The sequence below is a fragment of the Pezoporus flaviventris genome, unplaced genomic scaffold (genome assembly GCF_033815535.1).
Source record: "Pezoporus flaviventris isolate CSIRO_AGI_PZ_B2104156 unplaced genomic scaffold, CSIRO_AGI_Pfla_v1 ptg000029l, whole genome shotgun sequence".
Lineage (NCBI taxonomy): Eukaryota > Metazoa > Chordata > Aves > Psittaciformes > Psittacidae > Pezoporus > Pezoporus flaviventris.
In genome coordinates, this window is record NW_026892577.1 from 11039464 (window position 1) to 11055765 (window position 16302).

Consider the following 16302-nt stretch of genomic DNA (forward strand, 5'->3'; position numbering starts at 1 on the left):
TATGCAGACAGCAAGCGAGATGCAGATCCTACTTCTTGAATTCTTGTTTGGAAAAGTGACATGAGATCCAGGATCCCAGGAACTGCCTTCAATGCAGCAGTGTCACAGGATCTAGTTAGGGAGAGAGATCTGTAAGACAGCATCTGAAAATAGGCCCAACCTCCTCTGCCCAGCCAGGCCTCTGCAACCAGCCCATTTTGAACTTGAAACAAAACATACAGTCTCTTTTGTTTCCCTTCAGAGTTTTTATTTAGCAAAATGTGAACACTTCAGCCCTGCCAAGTGCACAGCCTGACCTGACGGCCAGCTTGGGGAGGCATACACTGAAAGCAGGGCTGGCTCTGCCTTTTAGTTTAATTTTTGCTCTTAGTTGCAAAAGACAACACAAGCAGCTCTCAGGAGAGCAAGCACAGGTGAAAGGTGGGCCTGGCTTCAGGCAACTTTCCCTTCCACCAAATCCCTCCACCTCACACACAGCCTAGACTTCCTTCACATGGCTCAGAGCGTGGCTGATCCCAGCCTGACCAGCACACACAGCTGACAGGGCATCCCAACTCAAGTGCCCCTCAAATGCTATATCCCCAGCAAAAAAAAGAATAAAAAAGAAAAATAAAAATGTTAAGAAACCAAACCCTGATTTACACAAAATAAAAAGGTTAAAAGGTAAAGGACAACAGGCTGTCATTTCCACTAACAGGCAGGTGAGGTTGAGAAAGTCTGGCCCTTTGTGCACTCTTCGTTGTAGCTTTCTGGTAGGCAAAAAAAAATCATCCCTTCAAAAGCCTTGGGGGCCATTCTCACCTCTCCTGCCCTGTGGTTCCCTGAGCCAAGTGTTAACTCTGCTTTGGGGTGACCAGAAGCAGCTGTGGTGCCCTTTCATGGGGCCGTGAAGTCTAGGACGTGCAGGGCTGATGCCAGGGCAGCATACAGACGGGTGGTACTGAAACGGAGGCAGTACACTGGGCTGCTGGTGGGTGAAGACAGGTGAAAGCTCTGCAAGAAAACAGGAGAAACCACCTTTCAAAGAAAGGTCAACACAAAGACCACAACCAGTATTACAGACCCAGTAGCTGAGATGCCAGAGGCTTTTCCCTGCTAGGTTCTCCACAGTGGGCTTGCTGCAAAGACAGTCCAACAGCCCCTCTCCCTTCTTCTAGAGAGACATGGGCACTGGGCTGCCAGAGAACAATACAGAAGCTCTGCTGCTGCCCAGCCTCCAGTAAGCTCTCACCTGCAGGCACCGAGTCTGCCGCTTGTCCCAGAGGCGCACCACACCATAGTAAGAAGAGCCACTGGCAATCATATGGTTCTTATCACTCCTTATGCAGTACAGGGCGCTGTCATGGGGCTCTTCCCACTCCTGGACGCACTTCCTGGATGGGCAACACAAATCGGAGCTGAACCTCCACTCCACCACCACTGGAGCTGAGCCCCAGTTTACCTGAAGGAGCTAATTCAGCTGCAGGTGAGTCCCCAGATACTGTCCAAGGAGAGCCCCAGAGGCCAGCAGAGTATGCTCACCTGGTGCTGGTCCGTATGTCCCAGTAGCGGATGTAGGTGTCATACCCACAAGAAAGGAGAAGGGAGGGTGTTTCGTAGAAGACGTCAAGGACTCCAGCTCCACGGTGGAAGTCAGTCCCTAAACAGGTCATCAGCTGACCACTGCAATGAAACACAATAGGGGAAGAGTCATTCAGAGCAAAGTGCCCTTCCAATTCAGCTGGCCACAGCAGAGATGGCATCACAGGAGTCTCCTAGATCTTATTTCTGTGGTTTAACAGAATGCAGAAGCCTGCACAGTCTTCCTCTCCCTCCCCCAGCTTCTGCTGCTGGTTCGGCCACTAATTGTCATGGAGGGTGACCAGTGGGAATCACAAGTGTAAGAGGACAGGCACAACTGACCCCCAGCAGAACAGGATCATTCTTCTTGGGAGAAGTGACCAGTACTCCATGGAAGACAATTATCAACTTAGTTGAACTCCAGCACTTTTGCGCAACAGCCACTTACCTGGTCAGTCCCAATCTATCTCAGACTCCGTCCAAAATACTGCCCACTGGGCTTTTTCCCCACATCTCTGACACACAGCTCTGATCCACAGGCAAGTCAGACTCTCCTGGCCCAGTCTGCCATGGCTGCTCTCCTCAATCCCCTCCAGTTACACTGGCTACCGCAACCACTGTTCTCTGGGGTTGAACATGACAGGTCAAGAGTGACCACCGCAGGGCTGCTCCAGAAATGACTTTCCAAAGACTAGCTTTTCTTTTAAGACCCCCTTCTCCTTCTTAATGCCCCACTTGCTGTGAAGAGCAAAAGCAAGAGCTCCATAAAGCTCTAAGCCAGATGCTTTCTCACCACACCACTCTGCTCCTTGTTCATGTGCTGAACCAGCAGCAAATCAGATGGATGATGCCTGGGGAGGGCAAACCCTGCTAGACTGCAAGAAGGAGCTTGAAACCCTTCCCTGGGCCATATGAAATTGCCATCGGGCACATGGCACAGCCCGTCCCCAGTATCACTCCACTTGCCCAGCAGCCAGCAACCCCCAGCCATAGCAGACTCTTGGAGGGGACAATCTGCCCAGCTGCTTATTGCAAACCCTCCATGCCTTCCTCCTCATACCCTCCAAATAAAAAATGCCGGACACAATAAACCTTGAAGCACCTGCTTTTCAAACCCTGCTGCACGGCCACCCCTCTCCAACAGCCTCTTGGTTCTCAGGACAATGAAGCGGTCCTGAAAGCCGACAGCACGGATCCCGCAGTGGGGTCACTCCCATCATCTCCCCCCATTATTTTGTTACTTTCTGCTCCTTGATCCAGCATCACACAGTTCTGAGGCACATCGCCAAATGCCTTAATTCTGTCTGTAATCTGGGCTAAAGCCCTCGTCGGGGGATAAAGACCACACAAAAGGAGAAATAGAGTCCCGGGAGATGTTAAAACAAGTAAACACCTTTGTGTCAGGAGAGAGAAATCGCTGATAAAGCAGATTAGCGCCTCGAGCCCTGGTGTCCCCAGATCAGAAGGCGAGCCCTGGCCGATCTTTGCAGCCAGCACGCTTCTATGATCACAGAGCTGGCGGCATGCTGGGGCCAGCCTGTTTCCCCACAGTCACTCTCCAAAGAGCAGATTATGTAGAATAACAATTTCTTTGTGGCTGTGTAATTCCCTCCGTGACCGTGGCTGTGGGCAGCTACATTGGCCCTTGATGCCAGGGCCCTAGCAACCATTTAGAGAGGCCAACCAGCCCTAGCGATGCCCCCCCCCCCGCAAACCTCTCGGACAAGCTTTAACATCAAGTGCATGAATTAATCCCCCCCAACACGAATCCAGGGGTGCTGGCTTATTGGACTTTGTGTTTCTTCAGGCAAAGGATCGAGGGGATTCCAGGCTTCAGCCCTTTGCAACCTTCTCACAATACATTAACCCTTGGAAGGTTACTTGCAAACCAACCCAGCAGCAACTCTGCACCTGTATGCAGGTCGAGATGTTGAAACATTTGCAGTCTGAGCACTGGAAGCAAGAACTGTGGGGTTTGGCTGGGGCAGATGGGTCCTCAGCTCCACCATGAGAGAAGCATGGATGGGCATCTCTGAGCTCTGGCACTTTCCTGCCCCTCCAAGCACACAGATCTCCTCCACCTGCCATTCTGCAAAGCCAGCAGAACAGATGGAGGTGCACACAACCCTTCTCAAGGCTTCCACAAAGCTTTCTTCACCTAATAGGTTATATGTGCGACCCAGAGTTGTAAGATGTACAACAGAAGTGTGAGGAGTCAGCTCCTCTCCTCAACAAGCACTACCTGTGAGATGCTTAAGAGGCCAGACTGTCCAACAAGCCATTGCTCAACGTCCTCTGCCCATTGCTCAGGCAGGAGCAGGGAGTTATAGGTGATAAGCAGTCTCAGTGAGCTTAGACCCCTCTCTCCCCACTTCTGCACGCTACTTGCATTTGTTTTGTTTTGCAGGGTAGCTCCTGGACTGATGCTCTGAACACGTGGCAGTTTGGGAGAGAAAACCAGCATGGTCAGCTGCACATGTGCCATGCATCCCAGCAGCACATCTGGTATCTTCTGCTCACTTGCTGAAGCCTGTTGATGTTACTTCCCCTCCACCATTTTCCCTGCTAATACACCTTTAATATGTAAAGGGCTAAGTGAGCTCAGGGAGAGAGAAGCATTATGCTGGGGAAAGGTAGCAAGATGCAGAAGCACATCCAGGGATCTTTTACTCACTGGGACCTCTTCCTCTTCTCAGATGATTGATGCAAATCACAGCAGATCTCCTCACAACTTCCCACCTCTAAAAAAGCAGCCATCACACCCAGAATGAGCCTGGCCATAGTAAAGCTTGTCTTTCATCTCCCATACAAGACCAGACCTTGTAATGCTGCAAGATGGCAGCAATTTTTAATGGCAGCCTGGTGACATCTCCAAGCAAAACATTTCAGCAACAAAGGGACAGGAGAAACCAGACTCTGGACTCCTGCTTTCAGAGCTTATTGTTCAACACTGACTACCACCCAGGTGCCTCTCTCCCAGCATTTTTCCATGCCTTCACACCTCACTGCAGTGGTTCCCAAGTATTCCAGAGTCACTCCTGTTTTCCTCCCTCCCCTTTCCAGCCTAGGCAACAAAAAAGAAGAAAAAAAACTGTGTGCATGTGTGTGTCTCTGGGAATGATTAGTTTTTCTTTATAGGCAGGAAAGCAACAGGTACTTGCAAGTTACTGCAGCAAAGCAAACCTTGCTTAGCTGGTTTGTTCATCAGTTCAATTCTCCTGCTCCAAGAATAGGTCAGCCAAAGCAGCTTTCAACTGGGAGGTCCAGCCCCTGCACGCAGCAGTGGTGCTTCAGCAGTTTACAGAAACAACACATTAGTTGCTACAGTGAAGCACTTACAATCTGACACCAGGGGAAGAAAATCATACTGTGCTGTACACTGGGCACACATATCAAAAGACCTGAGTGTTCTGGCACAGGCACACTTAAATTGATGAAGATGCAGAACACGATTAATATTTCCCCCATGTTTCAGCAGATTAAGGCGTCTCTGGACCAGCTACCACCATGCCAGGCTAGATCCATGTAGCACACACGGCCATGCTGAGCCCATGCTGGGAAGGGAACTCTGCTACCACAACTCTCACAGCCTTGGGATCTCAAGTTAGTACCCACAAATTGTCCACTCTTCATTATCCCAACTACTCTCTGCCATCAAACCCCAGTCCCCAACAGGTTCCACATCCTAGGGAGCAAAACCCACAGCTAATCCTTAATAATCCATAAAGGATCAAGATAAGCCATCAAGGAGCAACAAAAGCAGTAGATACACAAGCACATCACCCATTGTTTTCCAACTTACATGGGCAGAAAATATCTACTCAATGAGGGACAGAAAGAGATGTGATAGTTAACTTGAACCTTAGTTCTCACTGGGATCACAAACATGACAGGTTTCCTGGAAAGACCAGTCTAGAGCCAGAGCTCTTGGCTTCAGCACCTTAACCACAAAGCACCTGGGCCAACACGCAGCCTACAGCCACACAGGTCCTGCTGAGCCCCCAGTGCTCAGCAGGAAACTCACAGATATTCCCAGTATCTTCCACTTTCTCTTAAGCATCTAGACAGACTGATATCATACTGGCAGTAATCCAGTACCAGCCCACAGGGAACAGAGCCAGAGCAAATGCAGCAGCCCGTTTTGTCCCTAGCACAGGAAAGCTGTGTTAGCACCAGGCTCTGGACTTGTTGCCGGTAGAACAAGATGTTTAAAGAAAGTCCCTGTGCCTGGGAAATGTATCAAACCACTGAGTCCAAAAATGAAAGGCATTTTGTTCAGGCACTACAGAGAATCCTTTGATACATCTCCATCAATTCCCATGTTCTTCAGAAAGCACGACTTAAAAAAATTACTTTTCAAATAAGCTATTTGTTCAGGATTTCCACATTTCACTCTTTTAATGCTGGAAATCCAGCCACAAGCACTGCTATCATGATACTTCCAGAAGACAGGAGTCTTCTAAGGCTCTATTTCTCCTCACCCCGGCAATATGCAGACAAAATAAAACTGGTCATGGCAGAACCCAGATGGTTACTTTCCAGCTAACACATGGGATGCTGATATCACCTAGTTAAAGCCATCTACAGCCTCCCAGGCCGCTTCAATTATTTGTGTTACCATAAAAGCCCAGATTTCTCCAAGACCTTGCTGATAGCTGGAGTCCAAAAGAAGTCTGCACCTTTCTCCCTGTACCCTGCCCATTTGCTGCAGGTCTTGGCCAGCTGTCTCCAATACACATGAACTACACTCCAAGAACTGGGATGAAACAGTAAACACATTTCTCCCCACCCTCAATTTCTGGTCACTCCAATTCACTAAAACCGATATTATACAAATATGCAAATTATAGGAAACTGCTGAATCCAGAACATCTGCTGAAAACAGATGTGTGAAATTAAAGACATACTCATTTGCTCTGGAAGCCTCATCTGTAAACTGTGATCATCCACTGAAGAGAAGTCATTGCACATGAGCAGGTGACTATTCAGAAACCAAGCAGAGCTCTAAACCAGTATTTCAGCCCCAATAACTACTTGCAACAATCCAGGTGAGAAGCATATACTTTAAAAAAAAGTGGAAAGAGCACCATTCAGTTCAAAACACTGGGATATCCGGACTGAGTATCAAGCAGAGGAAGGAAACAAAATCCATTTAAAAACCATTATCTAGAGTGCAGCATTTGCACAACTTCCATCATTCAAGTTGGAGAGTTCACCAAAACCAAAGGGAAGAGCTGAGCTCTTGACTCTTCCAAGTCATTGCAACAGCAGCTGGGGCACGCAGGGAATGCATCGTCTTACGCTAAGAGGGGAAAGTCTTGGTCAAACAATGTCTATAATGTGAATAGGGCAAAGCACAGGTCCTTGGCAAATACATTCTTCATAGTTACCCTATGCCAAGGTTACTCCTGCACTTAGCCAAGGCTACTAATTCCTGAAGGGAGATGTGAGATTGGCTCGGGGAATTTTAAAGGAGCACCTCGATGTGAAATGGCTCAGAGATGCTTTTGTAAGTGATTTGCAGAAGAAATGCCTCTCTCTGCTTCCTCAGCACAGCTGAAGGGACTCGAGGCAGTAGGGGGGAATGACACCAACGATGGTTTGAGATTGTGTCAGGGGGACACAGAAGAGGGAGTTTTGCCTTCTTTTCTTCTGCTTTCTCTGAATTGGCCCACACACGCTTTAAATGGTCCAATAAAAAGATACAATTTCTTTACCTTTCCAGCTCTGGGACCCTGTGAGTTTTTGTTGTTCGGGTTCCCGTAAGGTTAAGTTCAGAGGATAAACTGACACACTGGGCTATGGGAAAAAGCCAGTTTCTTCAAATAAAGCCACAACGGTGCAAAAGAGACCCTGCTGGGGCTTTTATTTGGGAAAACAAACAGAAATGGCACCAAGCCCTTCTGCTTTACGAACCAATTTAACTATAAAACCAATGTTCTCCCTCTCGGGGGTGAGGAGGGGAGAGAGACAGGACATGACAATAGTCCAAAACCTTGGGGGGAAAAAAGAAAGAAAAAAAAAAAGAAGATAGGACAAAAAAAGGTTGTCTGTCCTCTTTTCTTTCTTGTCCATGGCTCCTTTTCTTAGCACACGTGTGTTCTTGTAAAAACGATTAGATTGCAATTTGTATAACATGGTGACCCCCAAATTCAGACATTTAACCCCTTTTCTCTGCAAAGAATGTCAAGAATGTCTTCTCTGTCTTTCTTTCCAACGGGAGGAGTAGGGGGGAATTCTCTCAAACTGTGATTTCTTGGGGGAAGAGAGAAAGAGGGAGGCGAGGAAAAGAAGCAGGGAATTCTCAAAGCCTCTCGCCTTTCGCCCCACTTGTGTGGGAACAGGCGGCTGTATTGCTCCCTTTCTGGACAGAACTCTGCAGGTCTCCTTTAGTGGGGAGACAAAAAAAATGGAGAGTCCAAATCAAAACAAAGCCATCTGTTTAAATGAGCCACTGCTAGCCAGTGGCAGAGGGGGTTCCTCATTCACTCCTTCCCATTCTTCTCTCATGCCACTGTTGATTCTCTCTCAACCCAGGGAAAAATAAAGATTGCTTTTGCTTTGGCTCAGAGGGATGAAACTGATTGATGTGCTTGGAGTGTCCTGCCCCCACCCCACACTCTCCAATTGTTCAATGCCTTGTAAAGTTGTCATAAATATGCCTGAACAGGAGTGCAAAGGCCACAGCATGCCCTGGACATGCACACATCCAAAGGGCAGTAGCTGGCCTCATGCTCATCTCCAGTGAGACAGGGCCAGATTGTCATGAGGAGGAAAGGATTTGGGATATGTTTTTCCTTTATACAATGGTTTTACATTTAGGTTAAGATGCACCAGAGCCCTCTTAACAGAGGGAAAGCAGAAGATGTCCAGCTTATGTAGCAGAAGATGTCCAGCTTATGTGAGAAGGTTCAGAAAGATGATGTCAAAAAAAAAAACAAACAAACCCAGAAATTACTAAAGAACCACAAGGCCACAAATAGTTTTGTGAACACATGCATACCATGGGAAATACACTGCATGTAAGACTGGAGCTATCCATTTATAGTTAAGAGACAGAGCTCTGAATGCAACAAAGTCTGTGAAAAGGAACAGTCATCTGAGACAACACCACTTAAGAGGCTCCTTGCAGCAGCAAGCTTTCTGCAGCATTGGCTCAAATAGTTTGCCATAGGTCTGATACTCTGCCTCCAACAACTCCCAAGATCTCAGAGCAAGGGAATCAAACCCTACAGTTCCTACTGGAGTAGGAATTTCCTCCTGGCCTTTTCAAGTGACTACTTCATGCCTGAAGGCAGGAGACCTATGTATATCTAGTCTTGCTGCTCAAGTCACGAGTGGGATTGTTAGCTCCATGAAGAAGGACCTGCTTCTCCCTTTGCCTAGTCTACATCCAAAGTCTCCATCCTATCTACCTTACTGCAGAGAGAATGGTTCCCAAGGACTAAATTAGAAATACAAAGACAGCTGTTGTGCAAAACTGATTTAATATGAATAGACCAAGAAAGAGTTTGCCTGAAGACAAGAATTTCTCCCCTATGACCAACCCCAGCCTGTCATTTTACCAACCCTTTTTCATTTGAATTTCTGTAAGAAGGCATGACATTTGTGTTCCTGATTAACCCAAGGACATATAAATGGGAATAGCCAGAACTGATGCTTTAAGAAGAGTAACCAAAGCCGTCTGTGGACAGGATAGGGAAACAGCAGGGCAAAAAAACAAACCCAAGAGAACCTCAGAAGTGGAGAACAAGCAGCCACCTGAGGAAGGGCAACTACCTATGGATCATCCCACTGCAGTGAGCAGAGGCAGCAGAAGGCACCCATCTGTATTCATTTACCTGATGTAAGCACAGCCCAGGAAGCTTTTTAGCTTACTGTTAGACAAGTTTTGGGTTGGTTATTGTGATTTAAAACTGTGTTCAGCTAAGACAGAGATACCGAGAAAGAAACCCAAGCCTGAAGACAGTAGGGAGCCTCCTTCCCATAAAGCCTCGGGAGAGCTTCCTTGGCAAAAAAAGATATTTGGCATAATTAACCTATAGGAAAGAAGGGTAGGAGAGGGGATTCTGCATGTACAACATGCTATTATGATTCTTCTGCCCCCCAAATCCTGTGAGACTGTTGTGCCAGGATAATATTTGCTATTGCTTGTCTCTCCTGTTACCAGCGATAAGCACCCACTTCTCTGTGCCTGGATAAACCCAGTTTAAATTCCTGGATGAAGCAGACTCCCCACAACTCTAAGTGTAACTTACGTTTTCTTTCGATTTAGCACCTCCAGTTCGGGAATCCATTTTCTCCCTTCATCCAACAAACTCCTTTTGTTATTAAATTAGAGGGTCTCAAACTTGCTTAAACCTTGGAGTTCAAAGCTGCAGAGAGAATGATCTTCTACAGAGCTTGTTTTAGGACACAATGTTAAGAAGTCTGCTTGTGTATCTTGGGCCAAGCTTCTACATTAAAAGCTTTAGTTGAAAACATTCAGCAAGCTTTACAGCAAAGAACTAGACCTGCAGATTCTCACTTTATTTATCCACTTCCCCATATAAAAATATCTGAGCATGACAAGTTGCAAAGCCAAGAAGGACTGGATTTAAACAAGAAGGTATCAGTAGTGACCAGCTAATCAGGGTGTTCAGTACTATATACCACAACTGTCAAATTGCACTCGCTGTTTAAGAACATCACAGAGAACTCAAGTTTTATAGCTCTCCTTCGCTGTTGACAAGTGCTCATGTTCACTCACTCAATGGCTCTAAGAGCCACCAAAGTGGATGCAGATCAACATACACTGAAATCTGAAAGAGAGCAACTAATTCTTGCCCACCCCACTGCACAGACAGATGGAGTCTAAGAAGGGTCCCATGGAAGCACATACCAGAGATCAAGCAGCAGCAAGTTAGCAAGCTTCAGCTGCTTGTGATGGTAATGCTCATGCTGGCTCTTGGAAAGAAAGAGCACAATGTGATAGCACTAAAGGTAAACACGGATTACTAACCTGCTCCACAGCTGCCTAGCTACCCTGGAAGCTTCATCCCCACCCCTCTGCTGAGGGCACCAGTCACACACCTGAATCTCCCTTCTCCTCCACTCCCAAGCCACTCTCATGAATCCTCTACCTCCCGCCTCCCCAAAACTTGCAGACTTCAAAGGCACCTGCCTTGAACACCTGAAGAGCAGAGGGGCCTGACGGTCAAGAAATGCAACTATCTTCCCCTTCCATCCACTCTATTTTTTTCCTCCCTCATCCCTTTGAAAAAGGTGGCAGAGATAAATGGAGAACAAAGAAACAAAAAAAAGCCACAGCTTTGGCCCACACCCTGCCTATTACTTAAGGGGGAAGGAACTCTTCCGAAGAGGAGGAAAAAAAATGTGCTCAGACACAATGGCTCAAAAGGCCAGGCAGCAAACCGGGCCACTTTGTACTGCTAACAAGGGAAACCTAATTACAGGAAGAGGGCAAAGAGAGACAGATAAAAGGGATACAAAATTTCAACATCTGTTGCCATAAAGGGATAAGAAGTGGGGAAACGCAAAGTGTCAGTTTGGTGTCAGTGACGGCGTAAAGCCACTTTCAAAGGACTCAGGAGAGGGAGAAAAACCGAACAAGAAATTAGAGGGTTCTTAAAAAAAACCCCAACAAAATACAAAAAAACCACTCTGCCAAAAATGTTTTCAAAAGGGGAGAGGAGATGGACAAAGACTGGATATTTAAAAGGTGGAGGATCTGGGTGGCTTGCAGGGCACAGCTAACTTTGGCTCAGTTTTCACAACAGCTCTTGTGCCCTGCATCTGTCACGTTGTGTCACAGGAAAGGACAATATAGGACTCGTGCATTCAAAGTTTACAGCGTAAGGACTACCATGCCAGACAGATCACTGGTCCATTTCAAATATCAGGCTTGGCAGAGTTGCTGCAAAGAGACCTCTGGAGTATCCTACCTTATGGAGAAGCATCCTTGAGGCAGGGGCATGTGTCACCTAAAGACATGCAGACCACCATGACAGGCTAGGGAGCATCAGTTCTCTGCAGGCAAATGACAAATGCTGACCTTGGAGCTGTTCCCAGTGGTGCATCACCCTCATCTCCCAGGGAGATAAACTCCCAAAGGAGACAGGAGTCAGGAAAAAAAAAAGAAAGAGCATGATTTGAAGAAAGTATCCTTTTCTCTTGTTTGCCATTAACTGGCTGTTCTGCTGAGCAACACACTAGCACTGGCAGGTATGACAGGATGGTCTGAGAGAGAAAGGGAGCAGAGGTACCTGACCTGCAGGAGGGGCAGCTGCCATCATATTCTTCATTGGCACTGAAGGGCAAGGGGACTGCCAGGTGTCAGCAAGGCCTGATACTAGATGCAAGGATAAAGGTTAGTATCTAGTACTTCATACTGCTAATCATTCTCCTTTTTTGTGCAGACCCCTAATCACCAAAGCTATTCATAGCCCCCCTCCATGAACACACCTTGATCCTGAATGGCAATAAGTACACAGCAACTTCCCCACATCTAAAAGCAATCAGATGGCATAATGTAGCATGTGCGGGATGAGGTAGGTCCTGCAGAGGTGCAGCTAGCCAGCTTCAAAAGCATAAGAAAAAAAAACACCCTCCTTCATTACAGGAGAAAGGGCCAGGTGTAACAGCAGCTGGAATTTCAGCCATCAGAGACAGTGTCTTGGCATTACGCGGTCATTCCCCTCCTTTAGACTCCTCTTGACAATTGCTTGTTGCTGCCTGTTGTGGCTTTGATCCAACACCATCATCTCAGCAGAGTCAGAAATGAAAGACAGTTGTGGGGGTGGGATGCAGCAAGAGGCGTTTCCTTTCCCCAATAAAAATTTCCTCACTGCCAAACCCAACCAAGCCCTTTTCAAAGCCCAGGACATATTTCCAGGTGAAGACTTTATCCCCTTCCTCTTGGAGGGATGAGAATGGCTGCCCCAGGGTCAGGGAACTGCAAAGGTCATAAATATGAAACATACCATGACCAACAGCTACAAGTACCAGCCAAGGACTTATCTGGCCTGGAACTAAGATGATCAGTACACAAAAGGTTATTTAAGCTTTAAATCCTTTTGTAGCATGTTCCAGCTCTCAGCTGTTGGGGAAAAAGACCACCAACGCCAAGGGAAGAGAATGCCACAGAAACTGCTGCAACGTTACACAAACCCCCATGGATAAACAACCAGCTAAACTGCACTAACTGTTCTTGGACAGCATTAAACATCTAAGTGGTGATAAGGATCCTGTAGTTTTAAAGAACACATCTTAAGCACTACTCTACCCTGCCTGATTTTTTTTGACAGAGCAGTTGCCTGGATTTTGCTCTTGGAAATAAAGTCCTTGCCATGCTCAGGATCTGCAGGTTAGACTCTGGCCCTTAGTGGTCACAGGAAGGGGTAAGCAACAAATGCGGGAGGCCTGGCTCTGTCTTCCAGATGCTAATAGGACACACTGGGCACAGGAGAAACTTTTCAGTCCTGGTAGCTTTAAGATTTTGAGTTTCTATGCCATGCAACCACTTCTGGAGTCTGACCAGGGAGATAACATGCATAAACTTCAAAGGAAGAAATAGCATTTCCCTATGAGATCTCTTCTGGAAATGACTGGCGCCTTTGAAAATCAATCCAAAGCTCTTTTGGGAAGAATGGTTTATGGAGAATTCAAGACCTGGAAGGATAAGTCTGTACTCCCTCACTATAAATGACCACAGCAAGCTTCATGTGCTAGTTTCCCAGCCATGCTTCTTACTCAGCCTCCTGCCCTGCACGTGCTGATAAGACTTCCAGCTCACAAACAGGCCCCAAGAGAGGAAAAGACCCAGTGGCATGGTGCATTCCAGCTGTGACAGGTGAAGAGGGAAGAATAAGTTTGACACTTCAGCCATTGCAATAGAGGCCCAGTGGCCTAGGTTGCCTTGGCTTTTTTATTTGCCTGTCAGTCAGGCTTTGACGTTATTGAAAGATCAAACTCCGTTGTGCCTGTTCATTACCTTAATCCTATTTTCTACACAGCTTTATTATCTCTTCAGGCTTCCTTGGGAAAGGCTGTCAGAGAGGCTGAGGCAGGGGGGAGCAGGTTGCCTATCTCCTCACCCCTGTCAGATGCTTCTATTCAAGAACAGCCGGAAGACCTGATGAGCAGGGGTATCACAGCACAACCTGCATCCTTCTGGGTTACTCCAAAGGCACCATCAGACTAGGTCACCAAGAAAACATGCACCATAGCTGAATGCGCTGGTGCTGTTTTTCCTACTCTAGTTTGTCCTTTGTGGGATGCATCCTTTGCAGTCTGTTTTTGTTACACTTCAGAGAAAACCAAGCTGGTTTGTATTGGATGCAGTTGACTCAGACAATCTGATCTAAACTATAGATTAGAAGGCAACTGGCCTCAGATGAGCCCTGCACACACACCGATCCTTCTCTACCTCCTTTCCCCACACACAGCTCTGCTGACACCCCTCAGGCCCCTTCTGCCATTGTCCCCTTTCTCTCCCCTTCCCAAGCCCACCAGCTCACCTCAATCCTGACGACCCTCCATTGATAATCTGTGCTGTGCCACTCCTACTCAGAGCATACCAGCCCTGGAAAGCTGAGCTGCCGTTCAATAATCCTGCCAAATATTTGCTATCTTTCCATCACTACACAAAGACCCCCAGGCTGAGAGTTTCAAATTTGTCAGCATTTGAGTCTCATGTCAGGCTTTGAGCCCAACATTTCCCCAGTTGCTAAGGTCAGCACCTTCACCAAACAGGAACTACTCAAAGGTCCCAAATCAGAGGCCACAGCAATTAACCTCCTCAATGCTTATTAAGACAGGGAGAAGACAACACTTCCATAGACAACCTGTTGCCACCCCTCACCTCCCAGAGCTACTACCTCTGGCTTCTGAGCACCACAGACAAGTGACTGAATGGGAAGATGAAAACAACCTTCCTCACCCCTCTGGCTCAGGCTAAAGCATCAACTGATAGATCAATGAAAAGGAAGGTGTCATGTGCATACTCTGATTGTACATGGGTAATGGGAAGAAACCAGGGTAGCTGTGGAGAACTGGAAATGCTGGGAAGAAAAGTCGAGCTGCTCCCTACTGAACCAGAAAAACACACTCCGCCCCTCCCTGTCATCTTTCCACACCAGTTTGTTCTGTCCCCCACTCCATCCTACATCTCATATTTAAACACAGAATTATAGAATAGTTAGGGTTGGAAAGGACCTTAAGATCATCTAGTTCCAACCCCCCTGCCATGGGCAGGGACAACCCTTGCCTTCAAGGACACCATCTCCAATATTGCATTTCTCAATGTTACTTAATTTCCCCATCAAGTCCCTCCCCATAACCTGAAAGCTCACTTACCTCTCAAGGTCCCAGATTCTCAGAGGTGAGGTGTGTCCACAGCAGGCTGTCCCCGTCACAAATGAGCTGCTTACAGAACACAAGCAAACAAGAAAAAAACCTTACTAATCCTTGTATTCTGAAGAAATAGTGCATAAGCAAGCCAGAAAATAGGCTACAAGACAGACTGAATTTTGGTCCAAGACTATGTCAGCATGTTCCACCACATTTCACAAGGAGCAGGCAGCAGCAAAGGGAGAAGTGCTCCAGAGCTCTCAGTAGCTGAGCTTCCCAGACTCAGCAAGTCACAACTGCAGAGAATTGGCAGGGCATAAAACTGTATTTGTATATGCAAGGGGAAAACCTAAAATAGGAGCAGCTGTAAATTGCAACAACATTTTCTAAACAGCACAGTACTCAGCAAGTTTCATGTGAGTGAATACATGTCAGGGCTGTAAGCTCCAGAAAGACCTCGTGGAAAACTCCCTGTTACTTCCTACTCATGTCTCGGCTTCTGTTTGTTGGCAACTTCTGAGCACAATCATGAACTGGCTGCAGCACCACAGGCCTAAAGAATCACAGGAAAGAGGTCTCCAGCCCCGGTTGCTCAAAGCAGGGCCAATTTCAAAGCTGGCTCAGCTTGCCCTCCCCAGCACTCAAGCACTATTAGAGGCTGGACAGTCCTCCTGCAGCAACATTTGGCTCAGCAACATTTGGCTCAGCTCACACTCTCCTGCAGGGTCCATTCCAAAGTCCTCTGGTGATGCTATGTCCCTGCTGCACGTGCTGGTTCCAGAGGTTGTCTGATAGCCAATGGCCTAAAGCTAGTTGATAAGACAGGAACAAATCTTCAAAATCAAGCAGCAGAAACATGGGTGCTGTGGCTCTCCACACCACACTGCTGGTTTTATGCCAACTTCCTATCCTCAGTCCAAATAAGAGAAAGCAGCTCACACAAAGGTTTCTAAGTAAGCTATAAATGACCTCTCACAAAGCCATATTTATTGCAGCTACCAAGAATAAAGTGTCAAAACTATGTTTAAGTCATTGCAACAAGGATAGCAAGAATGCAGGAAACGGAACCTGCTTTAAATAAAAGCCAGCTCTATCCTTTGCAGCATGACATGGAGCTAGCAGCTAAAAGAGGAAAGTAAATTAAAGAAACAATGTCACATCTCTAAGAATAGCATTTTTAAACATTTCTTTGAACCTCTCAAACATCCTTTCTTTGGAAATCAGGTGTCTCCAAGCTTGTATTGTACCAGGAATGGATTCTTGCAGCATTCTTGACTTTTGTAAGAAGCACTACTGCTGGTGTTACAAGGCACCCAGCAGCAAAGTAGCAAATATGCACTCACTCACTCAAAGCCAGAGAAGAACCATGTAGAAGCAGGGCCAGAAGTCAGG

General features: G+C 46.9%; 1 protein-coding gene across 4 annotated transcripts in view; it reads right to left on the reverse strand.

Annotated features, from left to right (window-relative positions):
- Window positions 1-225: 225 nt before the first annotated feature.
- Window positions 226-16302, reverse strand: part of FBXW4 (F-box and WD repeat domain containing 4) — a 64717-nt gene continuing 48640 nt past the window's right edge. The window contains exons 6-9 of one of the 4 annotated variants that reach the window (XM_061458910.1): window positions 14917-14982; window positions 1522-1662; window positions 1232-1373; window positions 226-993 (exon numbers count right to left, since the gene is read on the reverse strand). In XM_061458910.1, the coding sequence (XP_061314894.1) occupies window positions 877-993; window positions 1232-1373; window positions 1522-1662; window positions 14917-14982 (466 nt within the window). In that variant the 3' untranslated portion in view covers window positions 226-876. The other 3 variants (XM_061458911.1, XM_061458914.1, XM_061458913.1) reach the window with 3 other exon arrangements.